This window comes from Eublepharis macularius, chromosome 2 (genome assembly GCF_028583425.1).
Source record: "Eublepharis macularius isolate TG4126 chromosome 2, MPM_Emac_v1.0, whole genome shotgun sequence".
Taxonomy (NCBI): domain Eukaryota; kingdom Metazoa; phylum Chordata; class Lepidosauria; order Squamata; family Eublepharidae; genus Eublepharis; species Eublepharis macularius.
Window position 1 is genome coordinate 8,850,795 of NC_072791.1, and position 17,200 is coordinate 8,867,994.

At 45.6% G+C, this 17,200-nt stretch overlaps 1 protein-coding gene across 3 annotated transcripts in view; it reads left to right on the plus strand.

The window, feature by feature from the left end:
- The window catches only part of SLC35F4 (solute carrier family 35 member F4), a 195,071-nt gene extending 179,663 nt beyond the window's left edge, over positions 1 to 15,408 (plus strand). For all 3 annotated transcript variants that reach the window (XM_054972376.1, XM_054972377.1, XM_054972378.1), the window contains exons 5-8: positions 2,588 to 2,713; positions 9,184 to 9,376; positions 12,992 to 13,081; positions 15,164 to 15,408. In XM_054972376.1, the coding sequence (XP_054828351.1) occupies positions 2,588 to 2,713; positions 9,184 to 9,376; positions 12,992 to 13,081; positions 15,164 to 15,408 (654 nt within the window). The remainder of the gene's footprint in view (positions 1 to 2,587; positions 2,714 to 9,183; positions 9,377 to 12,991; positions 13,082 to 15,163) is intronic.
- The last annotated feature ends 1,792 nt before the right edge of the window (positions 15,409 to 17,200 follow it).

The following is a 17,200-nucleotide window of genomic DNA, read 5'->3' on the forward strand; positions in this document are numbered from 1 at the left end:
GTCGTCATGACATCACTTCGAAATCAATGGAAACTTTAACTATAGAGGTTCTGGCTTGGAGCCAACTAGGAGAATGTAGTGGGTGAATATATATATGGTTCCTAGTGGCTGGGTCTGAGCAGAGCATTCCTTGCGTCTTATTCGGGGATGGGGGGCATCTGAATTTGGTCCTGTGGATAAGAGCTAGTAGAAAAGCTGCCAGCTCTTTCTGGACTTCCTCTCCCTTCTTCGTTTCCTGAGACCGAGCTCCTTTTGTGTGTCCTCACAGAGCCGTATCCTCTTCCCTCCACAGCTTGATCTCCGTCAGAACGTTGGCTAGGGCAGCCAGATTGTTGCTAGCAACCCAAGAATGAGCCCCGAAAAATAGCGTTGCAGATGTTGTGATGTCATTTCCGGCCCAAAACCTGGAAGTGACTTCACAGACACAATCCTGCAGTGCTCTAGGAATCCCACCAATCACCATGGTAAAGACCACAGAAATTGGTGGAATTCCTAGAGCATCGTGGTAGCCTGTGATGTCACTTCCAGGATTTCGCCTGAAAATGACATCATGGCAGGGGTTGTTCATCACTGTCCGGTTGCAGGCAACCCTGGTGTAGGCACAGCAGGGTCCTTTTCTCAGCAGAGGGAAGCTTTTGCCATCAGTACACAGGATTGAATCCCGTTGTACCGTTCAGCCAAGTTGGAAGCTTTCCTCAAGCTAGGAAAAGGCTTGAGGTTTGGCCAAGCAGTGCGGTTGGTACAAATTATGGCATAAAACCGATGCAAATACAAAGATGAGTAAGTTATCAATATATTATTTTAAACAGCATCTTTTTTTAACAGCCAGCAGCAGAATAAATGAGAATCCATTTCATATATTAAAATATTAAACAGCAACAGCGGGGTTGCAAATGAATAATTTAAAAAGCTACGTACAGTAAGTAACCAGAGTAACCAGACGATCAGTGGTGGGCCATGCAAAATACAAGGGAACCAAACTTCTGAAAAATCACGGGCAAATAAGAAATAAAAGGTTTTGCCTAGCACTTGAAAAAGCCATCAGATTCAATGGAGGGCAGAGGCTTAGTGTGTGTTAAGAGTATTGTGCAGAACAGCCAGTATGGCATACTGGCTTGACTGTGCAACTGGGAGACACGAGTTCAAATCCTCACTCTGCCATAAAACTGGTCGAGTGACTTTGGGCCATTCTCCTTTTCAACCTCCTGTACTTCACAAGAATACCAAACCTCTCTTTGCATGCTTCTTCCCACTGCCTTCACAGCCAGTATGGTGTAGTTGGGATAGGATCTGGGAGGCCCAGGTTCGAATCCCTGCTCTGCCCGGGAAAGTCATTGGATAGCCAGTAGCACATTCTCAGCCTAACCTGGGTTGTTACGAGGATAAAATGAAGGAGAAAAGTACATCAGAACTGGGCAAACTGTATTTTGAGAATTGGTCCCTATGGCTTCTGTTTCTCATTTATTTATTATTTATTATTTATTTATGTCATTTATAATTCGCCTTTCTCACTGAAATTCAAGGCGGATTACATAGTGTGAGATTAGTACTGCCAATATCAAGGACATTTCAGTAAACAACGCCATAGGATAAATAAATGCAAGTTTAGCAAGATGTAACATCAGTAAGAATCCAATATAGAATTGAAGAAACGCTGAAACAGAGCCTAAGCAATTCTAGGGCTGGCATTAGACAACACAGAACTACCCAGTAGGGTCATACTCAAAGCAACAGGGAGTACATAGGAGCACATACTTAAAGTAACAGATAGGACATAAGGCAACATTGTGGTGAAGTCTGTGGTTCCTAACTCATTAGTGAAGGAGGTAAACTACTTTGCAAAGGTTTGTTCATGTAAAATAAAACCATGCTCTGGCATTCCTTTTGAACTGAGCCTCTGTTATATATCCTCCTGCTCCGCTCAGGTTACAGCAAATGCTTCCTCGAGTGCAAGCAGCCGCTGAGCCGAGCAGTAGAACACAGCTCAGCATTTTTCATTTCTTGGGACCATAATTTCTGACACCCCACTGCAAAGAATCGATAACGGTTTACCATCAGTGGAAGAAACTCACCTCAGAAGGCAAGAGTTCTAAACCTATTTTGTTAAAAACCTTAAGCAAGAAAAAAAATCTTGAATTACGTTTCACAAGAAAAGAGCACACATCCCTGTATGTCCTGGCTAGCCACATTTATCATATTACCATGTTCCATTGCTGTTCAACATCAACTGTTTCATAGATTGCAAAATAGTAAAGAAAGAGTCCAGTAGCACCTTTAAGACTAACTAACTTTATTGTAGCATAAGCTTTCGAGAACCACAGCTCTCTTCGTCAGATGCTGATGAATAGAGCTGTGGGTCTCAAAAGTTTATGCTACAATAAAGTTGGTTAGTTTTAAAGGTGCTACTGGACTCTTTACTATTTTCAACTACAGACTAACACGGCTAACTCCTCTGGATCTGTGTGTCATAGATTGCCATTCAACAGCAACTGTTTCACATTAGCAGGCAAAGCATCCTATACATGCACCTTCCTCACTTTTCCAAATAATTAAGCGGCTTATAAATGTCTGTTTTCGGGTTACGCAGATCGTTGCTGCTATAATGGCCATCACTGGGATTGTGATGATGGCCTACGTAGATGGAGTCCATGGCGATTCGATTATCGGTGTGGCCTACGCCGTTGGATCCGCATCAACCTCTGCACTGTATAAGGTAGGTCATCTCAGTTTTTTAACTGTCTTCATACCTTTAAAAAAGACAAACAGACTTCCGGGATGGAGTAGCAAAGGCACGGCAGCTGAGTTATGAGCTCTGTGCTGTGAGCTTCCTGGTTCTGACTCGAGAATTCGGGCCCCCAAGTCCCCCCCACGGAGAGGGGGGGCAGGCTGGAACAAGGTGGAGGAGCTCAAGGGGACTGGCAACCCCCGGGAAAAAAGACAAACACATGCACAGAAGATGTGTTTTGAAAAAAACCCTCTCTCTGACTTTGGTTGCCTGATTTACATTCCAACGCAGGTGCACTGGGAAAGAGGTACTGCTCAGATAATTATTTTGCGGCCCTTGAGGATTCCGCTTGGCTGTCCTTTATCGAATCTTAATGAAAACTCTGTTATTCCTTGACCACGAGATTAACATCTCTAAGTTCCTCATTTTCCACACTGTTGTTTTGTGGATATTGTTTTTGAGAGAGTCTCGCTACGCACGGCTGGAAGCAAATGCTAAAGTAGATGAGAACGCCAAGTGAGGAAAGAGCTTCTCGCTTGCAGTGCCGATTGCTTATTGCAAAGGGAAGTCTTCTCTGAGGCCAGAAATTCCCTTCTGCTATAAGGCCCATCACTAGAGTTGCCAGTTCCCCTGACCCTCCTGGCGGGAGAGGGACCTAGCGCTTACCTTCCCGGTGCACGGCCCCACACCAGTGCAGTGACATCACTTCTGGGAAGTGATGTCGTCGTGCCAACCCCAGGAGTGCGCCCGGGAGGCCTGTTTCCCACTTTCCCCCCTGCTGGCCAGATAAAAGGTGGCGGGGGAGCAAAAGGTGGGAGTGGGGGATCCCCTGCCCCCACAGAAGAATGGGATCCCGACCCATCACAGTATTGTATTATAGACAGGATTGCTTCCTCAGTAAAAATTAGGTGTGTTGACATAGGAGCATTACGGCAGTTTGGATTACTTAGTGAGCGGTTCGATGAAGGAGAAGCCCCTTTTGGTGGGATAGATCAGGAGTCAGTAAGTTGAGGGGGTTTATTAACCTGTGCCCAGTGTCTTTTTCTCTGCTTGATCCTATATAATCACATCGATCAGGCATTTCAAACAGCACTTTGCAGCGCATCAGAAACATATGGGACACTTAAGAACGGAAGGAAAGGGGTTTAAAAAAAAACTGGGTCAGCCTTGCATTGGAAACGGGACGTGAATGGCTTTATGCGAAGAGGTAAAAAAAAATCCATTAGCAACCAGAAGCCAAAATGGTTTACACCGGCAGTGTGAAAGGGCCCAGTGTCTCTTATACTGACTCATACTATTGGTCTGTCTGGTGAGCAGTCCCTAACCTTTTTTAACCTACGAGCAGCTTTGCAATTCTGACACAGGGTGGCAGGTGCAATCACTAAATGGATGCTGCAGGACGCTGAGCCAACCACGAAATGTCAGGAAAGGAGGTTGTGCGTAAATTTAATCATAAAACTTCAGCATGACAAACAGAAGCTCTGTTTAACAGATGCCCTTTAAAATGAATGTATCATTCTGAGGAAGCAAAATAGTAAAGAGTCCAGTAGCACCTTTAAGACTAACCAACTTGATTGTAGCATAAGCTTTCGAGAAGCACAGCTCTCTTTGAGCCAGTTTGGCGTAGTGGTTAAGAGCCCGGGACTCTAATCTGGAGAGCCGGGTTTGATTCCCCCCTCCTCCACTTGAAGCCAGCTGGGTGACCTTGGGTCAGTCACAGCTCTTTCAGAGCTCTCTCAGCCCCACCTATCTTACAGAGTGATTGTTCTTGTGGGGAGAATAATGACATACTTTGTAAACCGCTCTGAGTGGGCATTAAGTTGTCCTGAAGGGCAGTATATAAATCGAATATTATTGTTATTATGCGTCATGCCTCTGACAAAGAGAGCTGTGCCTCTCAAAAGCTTATGCTGCAATAAAGTGGGTTAGTCTTAAAGGTGCTACTGGACGCTTTACTATTTTGCTACTACAGACCAACACGACTAACTCCTCTGGTTCTAAGGAAGGTTTTTGCAAAGAGTTTACCTTCAGTTCTGCACCAAAGATCCTTGTGCTACGGTGGCGGCTGCTAGGATTTTAAAAACCCTCATAGCCAGTCAGAAACCCTGCTGTGCAAAAGCTCCATGTGCCCCCACGCACTGGTGCTGGCAGGTGCCCAGAGGCACCACTTTGGAGACCTTTGATCTAGTGGCTGTCCAGGATCTCTGAAAGAGAAAGATCGTTCACATTATCTGCTTGAAGAGGTTCTTTAATTGGAGATGTCAGAGACTTAATCTGGAACCTTATGCATGCAAAGCAGGTGGTCTGCTGCTGAGCCACAGCCCCTCCTCAATTGTGCCCTCATCAGTCCCCCCCTCCATGCGCTGCTTCTTCTGTGCTATGGATCACTCCCATTAGAAATGTCTCACTCTAATTTAAACAAAGGGTTAGGCTTTTATTATATGTTACAGGGCAGCAAGGGCAGCAGTGGCTAGAAACATCTTTCATCTGCTGCATCTGACAAGTTGGCCCCTGCCATCTGACCTCAAGGATAGACTGCTGCTTTATGCTGTACTTAGGGCTGCCCTTGAAGAGCATTTAGAATGCTTAGCAGGCACAAGCTGTGGTCAGAGTTTGGAGAGTGGTGTATCATTGGCAGCTAGGGTTGCCAACTCTTGGTTGGGAAATTCCAGGAAATTAGGGGGGGGAGCGTGGAGAGGGCAGAGTTTGGCAATGGGAGGGACCTTAGCAAGGTATAACACCGCAAATTCCATTCTTCAAAGCAGCCGTTTTCTCCAGGGGAACTGATCTTTGTCACCTGTAGAACAGTTGTAATTCCGGGAGCTCTCCAGGCCCAACGTGGAGGTTGGCAACCCAAATAGCACACAATGGTAAAGCAGCCGTGCTAACCAGGTATTCATTTCCAGACAGTGCCTTGGTTACTATTTATAATAGAAATCCGGGATATAAATAGTGCTGGCTAACACCCCGAAATAGCTTCCCGCTTACCTTGGAGAGTACCCCTCTCTGTATGAGGCCCTTTGTTCCTGAGCTAATAAGAAGGAAAAACGATGCTTCATTTCAGACTTTCTGCTGTTTCTTTTCTCAATAGTGACTTGAGAAAAGAGGAAAATTCTACTATAAGTAATCAACAAAATGTCTGGTCCCTTCTCTCAGTTTCTGTTCCCTACAAGAACATAGGGGGAAGCCCCAAACATGGTGGGGGGAGCCCCACCTACGTCAAATATCCAGTTATTTCCTTGGTCCAGCTCTTACAAGGGCTCCACAGAGCTTTTTGGCGAGCGGTTGTAGCGCAACCCCCCGTTTGTTTTCCTTCATCCAGAAAGCAGTTGAGCTGCAACAGTCCAGCCGTGCAATCACCTCACGGGGAAAGAAGTTTCGTCATCCTGTGCTGGACCAGCAAGCAGCAACCCAAGATTTGTTTGACATTATTATATTATTTGACATTATTATATTAATTTGTTTTAGGGGTTGTGGGTTTCATTATATGTTAAATATATTTTAAATATGTGGCTATTGATGTGAGCAAATTTCAAACTGGAATTTTCTTTTTGAAATTTTTTTTATTAGGTGAGTCCAAATTACAAATAAATTTTTAACTTAAAAACCTAAATATCAATTTCCCCCCACCCTTTCCCTCCCCCCTTTTTCTCAGACTTCCAACAGCTTTCCAACCCATATCTTATTCTATTACTTACTTATCTATTCCCTTTATATATTATTATCCCATTATTTCCTTAATAAACTAAATAATATCCATTAAGATCAAATCTATTCAAAACTTAAACTTAGCAATAATTAAAACTTCACTTTAAATGGTAAAGATCCCTATCTCTAATAATTCCCTCATACTGGAATTTTCTAATGTGGTTCTGTAGTCTGAACCCTGCAGGGGGATTTACTGCACCATAAATCTCAATAAACCAAAGGCCTCTGCGAATGTTTTTCTACCTGTCCAGTTTATGGGGAATGCAGCTACTTTGATAAGTTATTTGAGATATACTGGGCTCATTTCGAGGGGGAACATGCCGGAACACAGTTCCGGCAGTTCCCCCCAAAGGTGAAAGGTCAGGTGGCCCTGCCCACCTGACTCGGCCATTTTGGGCCTGTTTCGGCCTGGATTGGGGCCGAAATGGCCTGGATTGGGCATCTGACAGGTGGTAGATCACTCTACCACTCTCCCTGACCATTTTGGGCCCCTTTTCAGCCATTTTCAGCCCCTTTTTGCCATTTTGGGCCCAATTTCGGCCCTGAACGGCCAGGATTGGGTCCAAAACAGCCAGGATAGGTGATGTCAGGGGGTGTGGCACATGCAAATCAGTTATGCCAATGACACACTTCTGGTGATGTCAAGAGGCATGACACATGCTAATGAGTTAATGCTAATGAGCAAACTAACCAAACTGGCATGGGGGAAATTGCTACCTGATTGATAGTTTGCCAGCTGCTACAGAGCAGCTCCTGTATCCCATAGCAGGAAAAGATCTGCTATAGGGTTTATTTTTAAAACGCTTTTATTTCGTAGGGTTTTCCTCTGTGCTGCTTAGCTGATAAGCTTCATTTCTGGTTTTAGATCTAAGCGACAAGTGACACCAGACACGTGGTTTTTACTGCGTCTGGGGGCCAAGCTACAAGTGACGAATGACACTTGAACGGTAAGTGGATCGAGTAGAGAGCAAGTGAACAGGGAGGAATACGCTTGCTGTTCAAGTGTCATTTGTCACTTGTAGTTTGGCCCTCTGATGCAATTTTATCTGGGAACTGAAGTTGAAAACAGCATTATATCCCTAGCGCGGGGAGGCAGGAGAGGGGAAAAGCTTTTCAAAGACAGTTTTCAAAGACAGAGCTGCATGGGATCACTGGGGGAGAGGAGCTTTAAAATTTTCTTGCAATCTCAACAGAGGGAGGAATACAGGATCTTGTCCCTAGCGCGGGGAGGCAGGGGAAGGGAAGAGCTGCCTGGCAGTTCATCTCTCTGTTGAGATTGCAAGAAAACAATCGCACAGTTCCTCTCCCCCAGTGATCCCATGCAGCTCTGTCTTTGAAAACTTAAAAAATACTTGTCTGCGTCACTTGTAGCACAGCTATAAGTCCATGTTCTGTTTTCCAAAACAAAACTTGTTAACATGCCAGAATAGAAGGGGAAGTTGCTCGAGATATTTTTCTTTGCTCAAAGATTGCTCTCACTAAAGAAAAGGTTGTCGACTTAACGCCTTCAAGGGAAGAAATCAGAATGCGCAGAGGTACAACCCCTTGTTCCACTTCCAAATATCTAACACAAGAGAGGCACTCAGGGGGAACAAGACGAAGCAGCACCAACAGTTCCCCTCTTCACTATCACGACACACTATAGTAATAATAAACACATATACGTTTAATCAACTGTACATATGAAAAGTTAACAGTCTATAAAGAATGTAAACTCCATCAAACATTAACCATAACATCAATTCCAATCCATTAGAAATACATCATCAATGGATCACAACCAGAATCCGGTATCCAAATGATCTCTCATAACGTATGTAAAGTGTATCAAAAGCAGGAGTCATTTCATAGAAAAAGAGCTGGAGGAACTCATTAGCATAACTCATTAGCATATGCCATGCCCCTTGACATCGCCGGAAGTGTGTCATTAGTATAACCGATTTGCATATGCCACACCTCCTGACATCACCTATCCTGGCTGTTTTGGACCCAATCCTTGTCATTCAGGGCCGAAATTGGCAAAAAGGGGCTGAAAATGGCTGAAAAGAGGCCCCAAATGGTCAGGATTGGGCCGCTGATGAGCGGGAGAGTGATCCACCACCTGTCGGAGGCCCGATCCAGGCTGTTTCGGCCCCAATCCAGTCCAAAACAGGCCCCAAATGGCCGAGAGTCAGGTGGGTGGGGCCACCTGACATGTGACCTCTATGGGGAACTACCGGAACTGCGTTCCTGTGCGTTCCCCCTCAAAATGAGCCCTGATCAAAAGCATTCAAAGTTCGAATACCAGAATGTCCCAGAGCAATAGTATGCACAGACAGTATGGATGCCAGCTGTACTCTCCACAGGAGCCCAGTGCGGCACAACCGTGTCTCAGACGAGGTCCAGTCTGTCCTGGGGGAAGCTGGCAAATGGGCTGGGATATTCGCCAGCTTCCCCCATTCTTTTGACATTCTTTATGTACTGTTAACTTTTCATATGTACAGTTGATTAAATGTATATTTGTTTATTATTACTATAGTGTGTAGTGATAGTGAAGAGGGGAACTGTTGGTGTTGCCACCTCCAAATATTACTCATAGAAGTCACAAAGATGAACCCACAATGAGCCATAAAGCAGGCCACGGTCAGTCTGAAGGGGTCCGTAAATCCGTCTTGCTCTCTAAAAGTGGGCTGCTGCTAGTGTGGAATGTTCCCCTCCACGAGTTTCATTTTTCTCTGTGCTCCTTCTTCTCTCTTCTCTTCCCCCCTTAGGTTTTATTTAAGATGTTCCTGGGAAGTGCCAACTTCGGGGAAGCTGCCCACTTCATCTCCACCCTGGGCTTCTTCAACTTGGTCTTCCTTTCCTTTACCCCCATAATCCTGTATTTTACGAAAGTGGAGTACTGGTCTCCTTTTTCGGCTGTGCCATGGGGCTACCTGTGCGGAATAGCAGGTCTCTGGCTAGGTAGGTGTCAAGAAATTTTTTGTTCATGTCCCTTTGCAGTGAGATCCTCAAGCTCGTTTCCCTTCCCACCACCGGCCGAACCAGGCAGCTTTCTTGTTTGTTTGTTAACTTCAGCCAAATGTCTCCTTATGGATTTCTTTTCACGTGGTTTTGCTGGAGGGGATCAAAGATGGAGTAAGAGCAATAAAAACTTTCCAGCCCAACTTTTGCAATTTGTAATTTATTTGTAATTTCAATGTATAGACCGCCCTACCCCTGAGTACACACGGCTCAGATGTTAGGATGAAAGAGATCAGGGCCCTTTTCACACTACATACCTGCTTCCAGAACATCGCGAAACGCAGCACAAAAAACACGGAAGACAGCATCTTCTCGCAAGAGTTTCGCGCGATGTCACGCAAAACTCATGCGATGTTGTGCAAAACTCTTGTGAGAAGATGCTATCTTCCGCGTTTTTTGCGCTGTTTTGTGATGCTCTGGAAACAGGTATGTAGTGTGAAAAGGGCCCAGCATAATGATAAAAACATTCATAAACAACGAAACCATTTAAAATAAGCCACGGTTAAAATCCTCAAATGGCGCTAAATCTTCAAATTCCAAATTCTTATCATTGCCCCACAAAAAGATAGAAAGGGGGTAAAATAGAAACATGGAGGCGGAGAGGAAGAGGGAAGAGCAGTAAGATGATATATCCCATCGCTGTCCTTAACAAAAAGCCTGGCGTCTCTGCCTTACAAGCCCTGCGGAACTGCATGAGTTCTCGCAGGGCACGGATGTTATTTGGCAGAGTGTCCCACCAGGTAGGAACCAGGGAAGAAAAAGCCCTGGCTCTGGTTGAGAACAGATGGACTTCTTTTGGGCTGGGAATCTTCTTTTCTGAATAAAAAAAACAGGTCAGCTCTCAGGCAAAGGAGTGGAGCGACAATCATGGGACAGAACTTTTCACTTCTGCCTTCCCGCTGCAGCCAGCTGTGCCCCCCCCCTCCCAATACAGCTATTTGAGAAGGGGATCAGTGAACTCTTAGGAACATCATGGGGTCCGGTCTGAGGGTCTGCAGTGAGAAATGGGAATCAATGGAAATCTTGCGTGAACGGAAGTGGCCCTCGTGTGAGTGGAATAATTTCCCCGCGTGCTTGAACCCCTGTGCGAGTGGAAGCATACTAAAAAGACTGCGTTGGCAGCTCGCGCTATGCTGAAGTAGTTATTGTATCCCAGCTCACCTTTCCACTTGAGCAAGATGTTCTTCACATAATTATCAGGATCAATAGGTACGGCAGCATTTCCACTGCTACTGCTTCCACAAGTGGAACTGCACGTGTACGTAACAATAGTATAAGTTAAATACAATCTTGTTATGAATCTTGATTTATGCCAAAGCATTCTCTCTCTCTGACGGACAGCACCTTTCTAAGGCTTTAGGCAAAGGTCTTTTCTAGCCCTGAAATCTGAGATTATTTTTCCAAACTGGAGGTGCAGAGAGGTTGCCAACTCTGGCTTTGGAAATTCCTGGAGATTTAGGGGCAGTGCCTGGGGGAGGGCAGAGTTTGGGGAACGGAGCAAGTTCAGGGATGCTGTACCATGGAATCCACCCTGCAAAGCTGCCATTTTCTCCAGGGGAACTGATTTCGGTAGCCTGGGGATCAGTTGAAATTTTGGGGAGAACTCTATGCCTCACCTAACTCTAGGTGCCGGGGAATGAAATACGTACCTGTGTATAGCACAGGTAGTTTTTTCCTTCTTCCCTCACTCATTTCTCCACTGCTGAATGTTGTAAGTTGTGAGCTGCTCGAGGCAGAGAAGTGCCTTTTGGAGTAAGTGACATACAGTGCAATCCTATGGTGAGTTACTGCAGTCTAAGCCCATTGAAGTCAATGGACTTAGACTGGAGTAGCTCTCCATAGGACTGTGCTGTTTGTGTAGTACCATGTACAATGATGTGGTGGTGGTGCCTATTGGGTTGTGTCCTTTCTCTCTTCTCGCAGTGGCACCTTTCTCCAGCCCAATGGGCCCTCCTGCATCCTTGCAGTGGAGGAGGGTTCTAGTGTTGTTAGGTAAAAGGTAAAGGTAGTCCCCTGTACAAGCACCAAGTCATTACTGACCCATGGGGGGGATGTCGCATCACGACGTTTTCTTGGCAGACTTTTTGTTATGGGGCGGTTTGCCATTGCCTTCCCCAGTCATCTACACTTTACCCCCAGGAAACTGGGTGCTCATTTTACTGACCTTGGAAGGATGGAAGGCTGAGTCAGCCTTGAGCCTGCTACCTGAATCCGTCTTCCGCCAGAATCGAACTCAGATCGTGAGTAGAGCTTGGGCTGCAGTACTGCAGCTTACCACTCTGCACCACGGGGCTCCTATTATTGTTAGGAGAGATTTTTAAATAGTATTCTGCTTCCAATTTATAAGTCCTCTACTACCACTAACCCATATATATTTCAAGACACCAAATGCAGTGAATATAGAGGAAAAATGGGTTTATTTCTTACATGGAATAATCCCAGACACTGCCTCCATTTCTAGGAGACATGTGTAAAGACCATTAGAATTAGAGGGCCTTATGTACCCTTCAGTACTGATTGTTTACAGAATAATTGCTATTTGTTTATGGAATAAAAGATCAGAGGTTAGAATGAAACCCTGTCAAAATGACGCATTTCCCCAGAGAACATGACATCTGACAAGTTTGAATGATAAATGATTTATGCAAACATTTGAGAAGCTGGAGCCATGTATCTGATATTTTCCTTGGGAAGGAATTCATTCAAGGTTGAAATCTTAACTTTGTTTAATTAGAACAACCCAAACAAAACAAAATGTTTACACGTTGCTCAGTGATTTGTCTCATCCGCTGGAGACATGCATATCTCAAAAGAAGAAATGTGACACTTAGCGTAAGGCTTTATTACTTGTTTACAGATTTCTGTGTACTGGTAGCTAGAATGTATGCTCAGAACAAGATTTTATGAAATGGGGCCTAAAAATTCCCTAACAGTTGTACAACCCACTGATTGCCTTGAGAATTGCTTTAACAAGGAGAAGAACAGTATGGGGAGTGTGGGAAGCTTTAACCTTTTTCTCCCCTGATGTCTTCTCACTAGAAAAAGTTGCTCCTGAATTATTTCTTACCCCTGCTGGGGGAAAAGAGATGGGTACCTCTGAGTTTTTCCCATCAGAGGTAAAAGCAGCTCAGGGGAAGCTTTTTTGCATGAGGAAATGGCTGGGGAGGAAAGGGATACAGTTTCCGTCTTCCCCGCTCCATTCTCCTCCTTGACCATGCAATCCCAGAAGCCAGATTTGCAAAAGAAAAAAAGTGTTTTAAAGTAAAGGCAAAAAGGGTCTGCACCCTTTGGTGGTGTCCCACAATATCACTTGTGGACGGTTTCTTTTAAACAGAAACTTTAAATCAATTAAATACAGATATATTGTCGAAGGCTTTCACGGCCGGAGAACATTAGTTGTTGTAGATTTTCCGGGCTGTACAATGCCAAGACCATGGCCATACAGCCCGGAAAATCTACAACAATTAAATACAGACGTTCCCTTGCAAGGTCAAACTCTGCTACTGCGGAAGCGCCCGCTTCAGTATCTCATGCTTGGCTCTTTTTTTGTTGTAGCTTTTAATATTTTGGTGAATGTTGGCGTCGTGCTGACGTACCCCATCTTAATATCGATCGGGACAGTGCTCAGTGTCCCCGGCAATGCAGGTATGAATGCCACATTTTGATCATTTCAAAACATTTGGTAGATGTGCTAGCATCTGCTGACAGCAAGTGTTATGGAGTAGTTAGAGTACCGGAAAGGGACTGGGGAGACCCGAGTTCAAATCTCCACTTGACCGTGAAGCTTGCTGGGCCATCATTTTTCCTCAGCATGTCCTACCTCACAGGGTTATTGAGAAGATAAAAAGGAGGAGTAGAGGACCACCCTCAACTCCTTGGACAGAAGACAGGATAAAAATGTCATCGAAGATAGACTGGCACCTGGGCTTCATCCTAGCTCGCTTCCCTCTGCATTTCTTGGAAAAATACACAGATGTAGCAGTGTGTCAGAACAAAAATGTACACAGACTAGCTCAAAATGGGAGCTGAGCTGGCTCCATAGTTTTCGGTAGGAATCAAGAAAGGTTGCCAGTGGGAACATTTGGGGGAGTGAGAACAATTTCTTCAGCTTCATGCCAATGCATGATGTCACTTCCTGTCTCAAACTGGAAGTAAGGTCATTACATCAGGGTGCACTCTAGGATTCACCCCAAACTTTATGGCTTGGGGTGAATCCTAAATTGTTGCACTAGTACCATACCATCACTTCCAGTTTTATGCTGAAAGTGACGTGCTTTGGCACAATGCTGAAGAACGCTTCTATTTTTCTCCTTCCAGCCTGTCAAGCAGTGGAGCAGATAGGGATGCCAGATCCATGCCCCCCACCCCGCCCCCGCTAGCGGGGGGGAGTGCACCTTACGTGCGCACTCCCCTGCAGTGCTGCACACTCCCGTACACTGCAGCCACCTGGATTGGGCCTGTTTTGACCCGGATCAGGCCCAGATTAGGGCTGCTGCAGAGCACAGGAGCACTTCTGCCCTTCACAGCAGCCCAAAACGTGCCTGTTTCTGCCCAGATCAGGCTCATTTTGGGCCCGTTTTGGCATGGATCAGGCCTGTTTTGAGCTGCTGTGGAGTGCGGGAGCGCCTGCGCTCTGCAGCAGCCTGAAACAGTCCCGTATTTTGCCTGGATCAGGCCCATTTCAAGGCCATTGCTGAGCACAGGAGCGTTTCCATGCTCCGCAGTGGCTCAAAACGGGCCCGATCCAGCCAAAACTGGCCCAAAATGAGCCCAATCGGGCCAAAACGGGCATGTTTTGGGCCGCTGTGAAGGGCAGAAGCGTTTCTGCACTCTGCAGCATCCCCAATCCGGGCCCCTGTGGAGCATGGGCGTGCTCGGGGGGAGGGTCGTGTGATGACATCACTTCCTGGCCGTGATGTCATTGCGCTTGCGGGAGCGTCCGCGCATTTTGCACATGCATGCACATACACCCGTGCAGGTAAGTGCCAGGCCTCAATCCCCCGCTGGGAGGTTGAGGGGGCCCGGCGACCCTCGGAGCAGAACAGGAGGCCTGGGCTGGGAGGTACCTGCTAGAGTGCACTGTAGAGGCAAGTCTGGCCTCATCCTGTGTATGTAATGAATTGGAGCAACAGGAATAGATGAAATTGGCTGTTGCTAAGGCTAGGTTTGCCAGGTCCAGGTTAGGAAATTCCTGGAGATTTGGGGGTAGAACCTGGGGGGGGGCGAGGTTCAGAAAGGGGAGGGACCTCTATAGGGTATAGTGCCGTAAAGTCCACCCTGCAAAGCAGCCATTTTCCTCCAGGGGAACTGACCGCTGTAGTCTGGAGATCAGTTGTAATTCTGGAATATCTCCTGGCCCTAACTGGAGGCTGTCAGCCTAAGCTAAGGCCCTTTGGCCCCAAGAGGGCCCATCTCTGATTTTTTCAAAAATATTAAAAACTTGAAGGAGTTTGAAGAGTTTAGCTCTTAAAGAAGTGGAAGAAGAATGTAGAATTGTGATATCGCAGGTGCTTGTCAATCATTACACCATTTGACCACATTCTGTTGCTGAGAACTTGGGCATCTCTGAACATTCCATGCCGATCTGTGAACATTCCATGCCGATCACAGCAACTCATCCAGTGGTTACGGGCAATTTTTTCCCCCGTGCATGATGTAGGCCCGGGTTGACCGTCATAACTTGTCCTAAAATGTAAGCATTCTCATTTCTCCCTTCCCTCGATGCAGCTGTAGATCTGCTCAAACACGAATTCATCTTATTTAACGTCGTACGGTTTGGAGCAACCATTATCATTTGCCTTGGATTTTTGCTGATGCTTCTTCCGGAAGAATGGGACGAAATCACACTGAGATTCATCAACAGCTTAAAGGAAAAGAAAAACGAAGACCACCCCGAGGATGTCACAGACTCCAGCATGCATTTCAGGAGTAGAAGCAGAGCTAATGGGGCTGTGTCTATACCGCTGGCTTAGAAGCGGCAACCTCTTAACTCCATAGGAATGTATATTCTGTGAATAGAATTTAATAAATATTTTTTCTCACTCACATGTATGCTAAAAATGGACAGTTATGAAGCTGGGGACGGTCTATACACTCAGCACTGAACACATATGGAACTGTTTGCTTTAATACCCAGCTTCAGGCGCAGGTGTAAATAACTGCAATAAATTTCTTTTCTTAAAAAAACCCCACTTTTTTGTGATTTATAAAGCTACAAGGAAGAGAGTCGTGTTAAAATAAAGGCCATGGAGTTTGGCGTACTTATTCGATTGATCCAGGTGGAACTTGAGATCACATTCCACAGTGTACTGACCGGATTAAGCCTCATTTTCTCCAACGCAAGTTTTAGAAATAAATTTCAATAAGGCTGGGGTTGCTTGCCTGAGATGATCAGTCTCCGGCTGCCAGACTGCTAAATTTCGCCCACGTTTTTTAAAACCAAGCCTCAGGTGTTCCAAGGAGATGGAAAGGGAGAGACAAAAACTCTGGGTGTTTTGAAAACAAAGCTCTAACTTCATTGATTACAAACTATATTTTGTTATCTGCCTTTACCCAAATTGGCTGACCAGGTCAGGGTACCCGGATACTGACTGATCAGAAAAAAGCCAACTGACCAGGAGAGAGCTTCAAAGGAGGTCTCTGGTAAAAATCCAGATGCTTGGACAAGCTTTTCAGTGCAGATTGGGTGGGGGAAATCTGTCAAAGGAGATTTTCCCCCCAAACTTGTTCAATCCTGATTTTATAGTCGGTCTTAGCTGGACCTCCTGCCCATGTATGGTAACTTGGGCACCTTTGGCAGGTATCAATGTTTGACTGAGTACTGATCTCGTGTTTGTGTGTGTGTGTGTGTGTGTGTGTTATGTGTCGTCAAGTCGCCTCTGACCTATGGCAATCTTATGAATGCAAGAACTCCAAAACGTCCTAGCATTAACAGACTTGCTCAGATCCTGCAAACTGGAGGACGTGGCTTCTTTTATTGAGTCCAGCCATCTCGTTTTGGGTCTTCCTCTTTTCCTGTTGCCTTCCACTTTTCCCAGCATTATTGACTTTCCCAGAGACTCTTGTCTTCTCATGATGTTACCAAAGTACGATAGCCTCAGCTTTGTCATTTTAGTTTCTAGGGAGAATTCAGGCTTGATTTGATCTAGAACCCACTTACTTGTCTTTTTTGCCATCCGTGGTAGCCGCAAAACTCTCCTCCAGCACCACATTTCAAATGAATCAATTTTCTTGTCCCATCCTCTAATTACATTTCCTCGGTAAGTCCTTTCTGGAATTGATTTCCACATACCCTTGACCACAACTCCTGCCTACCTGACCTCCCCTTTGGGTTACCATGGAGTCCTAGTGCTTTTTTCAACCCCGTCCCCCCAAGTTCTTGATCCTTGATATTTAGCCTTAACCAGGGCTGGCCAAACCCCTTCAAATACTTAGAACATTTAGCATTTACACAGAGTTGGCAGGATTCCAAGCAGTTCGCACCTATGATCTCCGTATAACCCTTACAGCAGGTCGATAACGTAAGCAAATGGAAGGCTGAGGGCCAAGCTACAAGTGATGAATGACACTTGCCTGGCAAGTGAACAGACTCGCGTGTATTCCTCCCTGTTCACTTGCTATTCATTTGCGCTCAAGTGGAGCGCAAGTGAATGGCAAGTGAACAGGGAGGAATACACGCGAGTCTGTTCACTTGCCAGGCATGTGTCATTTGTCACTTGTCGCTTGGCCCTTAGTGAGTTTATGGCAGAGGTAAGAACTGAACCC